General features: G+C 41.1%; 1 protein-coding gene across 2 annotated transcripts in view; it reads left to right on the forward strand.

The window, feature by feature from the left end:
* Window positions 1-5,545, forward strand: part of CENPE (centromere protein E) — a 76,563-nt gene extending 71,018 nt beyond the window's left edge. For both annotated transcript variants that reach the window (XM_040625463.1, XM_040625464.1), the window contains 3 exons: window positions 882-1,065; window positions 1,859-2,139; window positions 5,019-5,545. In XM_040625463.1, the coding sequence (XP_040481397.1) occupies window positions 882-1,065; window positions 1,859-2,139; window positions 5,019-5,113 (560 nt within the window). In that variant the 3' untranslated portion in view covers window positions 5,114-5,545. The remainder of the gene's footprint in view (window positions 1-881; window positions 1,066-1,858; window positions 2,140-5,018) is intronic.
* Window positions 5,546-7,838: the final 2,293 nt, after the last annotated feature.

Consider the following 7,838-nt stretch of genomic DNA (forward strand, 5'->3'; position numbering starts at 1 on the left):
GTGTCAAGCCAACAAAAGATAATACTTGTGTGTATTACTGTCCACTCATTAAAAAAAAAAAAAGAGATAGTGTTAAAGATGTTGTCTGGTACACGTTTGGCCTGAACTTCTCTAGGGTCTATTGCAGAAGTGCACCCCTACCTGGAAAACTTCAAGGGATAAAACTAGAAACGAGCATGCTTTGTTGTTCCAGAACGGTCAGGATAATTACTCTTGATTTGTGACTTTCAGGTACACACTGTATCCGAACTCGGAGTAATTCAAAAGAAAATGGACACTGCGTATCCCCCGCACACACCGTACCTTTTGTGATCATCAGTTACACAATGGAGTGTTTCACTTTATATGCGCCTCACGTTCCTATGCAATTTTACAAAACAGCTCCTTACCGTATTTTCACACACGTAGTATAGAACACTTAATAATAGATGCTTTAGTATCATTCTGAGTTCTGTTTGGTTAACAAGGATGTGTTGAGAACTTACAGTGCACCGAATGCCCGGTGGTGGACCGCACACACACCTTCTGTGCTGTAAGAAGCCCTCCGGTGTGTCCACTGATGCAGAGGAGAGACCAGTGAAGAACAGCTCTAACCGGGGGGATTGCTGCTGCTGCCGTCCTAGTGGAAGATTCCAGCGAGCAGTGTCGTGCTAGTGCAAGTGGTGGCTGGAGAGAAGCGGGAGGACTCTAGAGACAATGAGAAGCGTTGATCAAATAGTCTTGGGAAGGGAGGCAGAAGGAGGAAGGAAGGATGGCGTCTAGGGACATGGTGATTGAGATGTTCTGGTTTTTGCAGTGACTCGTGGCTCTTCGTAATGTTTGTTTTGAACTTTGGAGATAATTAAAACGATCACCTATTTGTGTATTTGCCTCACTCACAGTTGTATCAGAATGTACGGACTCTCAGCCTTCAAATAAACCCTTAACTTGCGGAGGTGGTAGTGGCATCGTACAAAGCACAAAAGCTCTTATTTTGAAAAGTGAATATATACGGCTAGAAAAAGAAATCTCTAAGTTAAAGCAGCAAAATGAACAGCTAATAAAGCAAAAGAATGAACTATTAAGGTAAGATCTGCTTACGTGATATCAAAATTATGCTTCTGGCTATTACATGTGGGGAGCTTGGTCTATACACCCCCATACGTGTTTTTTGCAGTTGGCAACCCTTCATGCATACGGGGAAAGTAATTTTTAGAATATATGTAATAAATGTTTTTTAAAAGGAATAAGACTGTAGTACCCCCATTCCAGATGTTTGCTAACTATCAATTGACCTATTTTTAACCTAGCCAAGAAACAGGAAGTAAACAAAGACTGTTGAGAGGCAGCGTAAATAGACCACGAATCTGCATGCCCAAGTCAAAGGAGAATGCCTTAAGTCCAGTATTGTAGCCTCTTTGCTTTTACTTTATAAACAGTTCTAACAAATCCAATATTTGGCTTCTATCAAAGATTAGAATCTTGTGCCAAGCACTTTACTAATGTTACGATAGAAGAAAAATAGGCATTAAACAAATAATTATACAAACAACTAATTTTTTGCAATGAGTGCTATTAAACAGCAACAACAAAAAAACACATATAGGACCTTATCTAGGTCTGGCAAGGGGTGATGGTGAAGAAACTGATAGAAGAGTAGCTGCGGAAAAGGGTAAGAGGTAGGCCAGATGAAAGGAGAGACAGGTAAGCCTTCTAGACAGAAGGCAACACGTACACAGGCTTTCGGTCAGGAAGAATAACCCGTTGGTGGAACTGAAAGGCATACAGTGTGGCCAGTGCAAAGAGAACGAATGTACTGTGTGAATAAATTCAGGAATTGTGCTGACTTAGTCTTTTTTTTTTTTCTCCTATATTCAAGCAATAATCATCATCTTTCCAATGAGGTCAAAACATGGAAGGAGAGAATCCTTAAAAAAGAGACTCACAGAGAAGTTAGTTCTGAGAATTCTCCACAGTCTCCTAAAGTGACTAGAACAGCTTCCAAAAAGAGGCCACATTCGCCATCTCAATGCAAGGAACAGAATTTACAAGATCCTGTGCCAAGGGAATCACCGAAGTCTTGGTTTTTTGACAGCCGATCAAAGTCTCTACCTCATCCAGTTTGCTATTTTGATAACTCGGGTTTAGGCCTTTGCCCAGGTACGTGAGTCTACTGGTTCTTTGGAAATCGGGGGATAACTGTCAGAACTTATCTTTAATTTGTGGCCCCAAAGGGCAAGCTTAGACAAGGTATAATTGAGCAAGCTACGGTGCACAGACTTCTGTTGTGAGAAAGTTTCTCCAAAGCACAGCTCTAAAGTGCATCATTTTTTACCCCAAGTTTAGTCTTTATTCTGCCTCTTAAACCTTCGACTTTTCCCAAGATAAATAAGCAACTTGAAACATGAAAACACTACCCTATAAACAAAACTTTTACTAAAGAACCCTTTCTTATCAATGCAATGGGCCGGTATTTCCAATAGCATTATATTCATTTTACACAGGCCAGATCATAGACTTGTTTCATTTACTTATTAATTCATGCAATCAGCAAAAAAAAATTTGGTTTCCAACTATGTGTCAGAGATGAGACCGTGATGGTACATTGATAAGCAAAACCAGACATGGTCCCTACCCTATGGGAGCTTACAGTCTACTAGGAGATACACACGGTAATCAAGTAGTCAAAAAATAGAAACAGGTAAAATTCTAGAGTGTAAAAGACTGTGAGGCTTATAATAGGTTTTTGTCTCAGGAATGTTAAGGAAGTCTTAAGAAGGAAGCTGAGATCTAAGAGGTTAACGTGAGTTAGCTTAACAAAGAGGGGAGGGAGGAGTGTTTCAGGCAGACAGAATAGTGACAGCCCCAAGGTGGAGGGACTGTAACCAGGGGAAGGGTTGAAAGAAAGCTGGCCAGAGCACAGTGAACACAAGCTGCTGGGGATGGAGGCAGTGAAGCCAAAGAGAAGAAGAGCCAGGTGTGTGGGAATTTGTAGATAGTATAAAGGAATTTTTACTTTATCCTGAAAGCATGTAGAGGAAGCTTTTGAAAGATTTTAAACATGATGGAGGGGATCGTGATGAGTTCTAAGTTTTGAACACACCACCTTCGCTATACGGTAACCAACAAATAATAGGAGCAAGAGTTGATGACAGTTGTCCAAGCGAGAGGTGATAGTAGCGAGGATGCGAGCAGGTACAGGAGAGGTGGAGAGAAGGGGACAGACAGAGGAGATCTGGGAGTCAAGTCAGTAGTGCACGGTGCCTGACTGGTCGGAGGGAGGCAGTGTCAGAGGTCCCCCAGCGCTGCCCGGTGCTGGACACAGGGGTGTGGAGTGTTGGCGGAGAGGCTCTGTAATACTGCCTTTCTTGCCGTTCTTCTCACCACACAGCACTGATCTCGTGTCCGTGGGACAGCGCATCGGCCTGTCAGAAAGGCCCTTGCACAGTCGTAAACATCTAAAGCCACAAAACTGTACACTGAGAGAGGCAGCTGCCAGATCGTTTGTGGCCCCAAGCGAAGGTAGCCAGGGTTTGTGAGAGCTCCACTGTGTGACGTTAGAAGAAATCAGTCCATCCTCATCAGCTATACATCAAAATTAGATCAAGCCAGCAGTCTGGAAGTGCTGGGGATATAGGAAGGCACCAAACAATTTGAAAAAATTTCCGAACTGTTCACTTTATGGAATAGTATTTAACAAACATTTAAAGAACTTCCATTATCTAGCACTTACATGGAACTTTTGATGTACATACATACACACTATTTTAGAGGTGTCTTTTGAAAAACTGAGAAACTTTTTTGAAGATTGTATTTATTTATTAGAGAGAGAGAGAGAGAGCCCGAGCGGGGTTAGGGGCAGAGGGAGAGGGAGAAGCAGACTCCCTGCTGAGCAGGGAGCCCCATGTGGGACTCAGTTCCAGGACCCCAGAATCATGACCTGAGCTGAAGGCAGACACTTAACCAACTAAGCCACCCAGGTGCCAAGAAAAACTGAGAAACTTTTAATCACCTTTTGATTTTATCTGATAGTGCCAGAGGCACATGCATGATATGAATTAATTCAACCACAAATAGAAATGCCTAAGTCTTTTTATCAATCTATGGATCACTCTGGTACTATCTTTAAGTGAAATAAATAAAAGAGTATGCTGGAAGAATATATGAATTAAAAACTGACCGATTCAGAGGTGGCTGGGTGTCTCAGTCAGTTGACATCCGCCTTCAGCTCAGGTCATGATCCGAGGATCCTGGGATCGAGGCCGCATCGTGCTCCCCGCTGAGCGGGGAGTCTGCTTCTCCCTTCCCCTCTGCCCTGCTGCTCCCCCTGCTTGTGTGCTCTCTGTCAAATAAATAAAATCTTTATAAATAAAAAAAAAAACTGACCAATTCAGAATTAAAGGGCATACTCCCAGCCAGAATTAGTAAAATACCATTCTAAAAGAATTTTAATGTTAGTTTTTAATTTGAATTATAAAAGATTAACTTAAATTTTCTCAACAACTTGAGATAATTGCAAAGACTGGGTTTGTGAGATTTACTTTAATGTATATAATCATTTGAAAATGAATATTGTTTATAAACATAAATGCAGTGAAGTGCTTTTTAAAGCCCCAGAGTGTTCTAAGAATGACTAAATATTCTCCAAAATATATGCTATTTGTTTAGCACAGCATTTTTTCCCTAGAATTAGGGCAAAGGAAAATTAGACTCAATCAGTGTTTGATCCACTTTGAATCCCAAACTGATGAATTTCAAGTGACTATTATAAAACCTTCTTGGTTTTATATACAAAATGGCTTCTCTAACAGTTGATGCTATGAGGAAATGGGGAATAAACTTCTCCACCTCTGATAAACTGAAATACACCTTTTTAATGACTAAACATGAGGAGGTTAATGACCATAGTATTGTCATTTTTCGTTCTTCATATGTCTGCTGTCTTAACATCGTTTCCATTTCCGGTTGTATTCAAATTTTGTGTTGTTTTTTTTAAAATAAGATTACTTTGGGTTGTTTTGCTTTTTGTTTCTTCTCAGAAGAGCAAACTGCTGGAGCGGAGAGTGTGGATCCCCAGCCCGCTCCTTGGCACGCCTCCTCTGGGAAAGACGTGCCCGAGTGCAGGACACAGTAGACTCCTGTCCTGTCTCTTTTCCGGGGGCCCAGCATTCCCTGTTTGGACATGACTGTGTTTATTACTTTATGTGCCTGTCCCTGGCAATGTTGTCACAGTCCAACTTAATTTCAGTTCAGTTTTCATTTTGCCACTAGAATTGGAAGATGAAGGAACAGATCAATGCACTCCAGCAATTTAGAATGGTGATAGCAATATCTTCTTGAATGTGGTAATACTTTCGAAGTTGAATTGTTTTATTTATTTATATATTTTGTAAAGAATAAAGTTGTTGAAGGCATTTTCCAGTCTCTCCGTGTATACATAAAATGTATTCATTTTATTAATGTAATGTTATCCACATATGACTTAGCTAATTCCAAGACATAATGCATACATTAAAGCGTCATTTAATTAACAAAATTATAAACTCCTTTTTAAGTACCTTGAACATTCAATAAATGTTTAATTAGTGGTTCTGAAGCGCAACTCTATGTAATAGTAATTAATGGTTTCTTGGTGGGGTGCTCAGTGTATATTTGGCTCTACTTGTTTGTTGACTTTCAGAATTTTGCTATGAGAATATATACACGCTTTCTGGATTTAAGTTGCTAAGTTTAGCAAAGTGCTATGACCTCTTTGTTTTCTAGGCTCATCTTTCTTTTGTTATAATAAATACAAAAATTCTCTCTCGCTTCTCTGTTACCCACCAGCCCCCTAGACAGCGCTCTAAATGGTTGGTTTGGTATCAGACTTTCTCTCTCGCTTCTCTGTTGCCCACCAGCCCCCTAGACAGCACTCTAAATGGTTGGTTTGGTATCAGACTTGTACTCTACTGCATTTTACTCCCAGCTGGAAGGACCCCATGAATCATTTATTCTACCCCTTTATTTCAAACATGAGGAAATAGCACCAGAGTTTCTCTCAAAGTAGAAAAGTCTTCTAAACCCAGAGTCCCCACAGATACGCAAGGCATCTATGGATGGGCTTCGTGCAGTCTGTAAAACTTCTGAAATTTTATGTTAATTTGATAACTTTGTCATTTTTCTAGGATACTTGGATCCATACTTTTATCATATTCTTAAAGGGATCTTTGGGTCATGTTTCGTGTGTGTGTGTGTGTGTGTGTGTGTGTGTGTGTGTGTGTCTTCTGATTTTTTGCTGAGGTTTATGCATTTGAAAAAGCTGCCACCTCTTCTAGTCTACGGACTGCTTCATACGGAGGAAGACTTCCACCTGTCAGCCTGGTTAGAGATTCTGGGGCTCTCTGAAACCTTTTTAGGGGGAGGTGACCTCTGGGCTATAGGTCTAATTTGCCAATTAGAGAAGTTTACCAGATTCTTTTCTAGGAGCTGGACCTCTTGCTCCCTCTGGTGTCTTTCTGCAGTATAGCATATTCTTGCCTTAAGAAGCCACACTGCTCTCCTTTGTTCTCATTGGCCCCCAGGCATCCAAAGTATATCAGCTCCCCATTAGCACCCCAGGTAGGCAAGACAAGTATCAGTCTTGGACAGCCCTCCAAAAAGTTGGAATACCAAGCACATACTCCACTCTTCTCCTCTCTCCCAACTGTGCTGAACCACTCCAGCCTCCATCTCGGCCAACTATTGCCATTTCTATCAGCACTCCCAAGTCAGGCAAGGCAGAAATCAGTGCTTTGGGCTGCCATAGAAAAAGCCAGAACTTTGGGTTAGTTTTCCACTCTTCTCTTTCCCCCTAATCCCCTGAGGAAACCAGGAACCAGAGGCTGAGCTGTGATGGCTTGGGCAAGGGGTGGGGTGGGTGGAGCCCCAGGTAAAGGGAAATGACTCTTCTTGCCCATTACAATGCAGCTGTCCTCAGCTCTCCCCTTACCTAGGGTACTCTGACTTCTTAATCGACTAAAGCTCTCATAAAGCTATTTGGGTCTGTATATTGTTTTAAACTGGTGTCTCTGTGGGAGGAAGAAAGGTAGGGCTTTCTAGTCTTCCGTGTTGTGGACATCTCCCTCAGAATGTTGCTTAACTCGTATGATCTGGATTTCAGTATTGTGATAAATGGCTGTGAAGGGACCATGATGAAAGTCAACAATGAAACATGCAAAAATGTTAAAAAGCAGTAATATGGTCAGACAATTCTAAAATGATCTGAAAAGTAAAGACCAAAGAAGACAAATAGATTATTGTTCATAGGAAACATTTTCTGGAGAGCCTGGCAAGATTACATCCAGGAAACCTATTGAGAGCCTACCATTCATACTCAGCAAATATTTAATGTCTGTTTACTGTGTGCCAATCACTGATCTAGGCACCAAAAATTACTGCCTTTGTGAAATCCGTGTTTAGTTGGAAAACAAACATCTCGCAATATGTGCTGACTGCACTATAAGAGTAAAAAAGATATGGTCCCTAGCCTTGAAGAAATTTAGTCCATGGAAAATATAGATGGGTAACCAAATTTTTGCAACACCGCATTACTTAGTCTGTCACAGAGTCAGCATTGTTGTTGGAAATCGAGACAAAGGGAAGCTGAAGAAACTTGCATGAAGAAAGAAGTGTTAGACTTGGCCTTGATTAGAGAATTCTCATATCCACAAAAAGTTTATTCTAAAATCCTCAAAAGTTAAAAGCATTGTTACTAAAGCAAGGAGCACAGCTGGGTGTGATTAGAGATCATTAGACTCCGTTAGAAGCTACTGAGGGCAATGAGGGACAGTTTTACCAGAGATTTTATGTGCCCCTCTGTACCCCCTCCCCCTGCTCGTGCT

The sequence above is a fragment of the Ursus maritimus genome, unplaced genomic scaffold, assembly GCF_017311325.1.
Source record: "Ursus maritimus isolate PB19 unplaced genomic scaffold, ASM1731132v1 scaffold_8, whole genome shotgun sequence".
Lineage (NCBI taxonomy): Eukaryota > Metazoa > Chordata > Mammalia > Carnivora > Ursidae > Ursus > Ursus maritimus.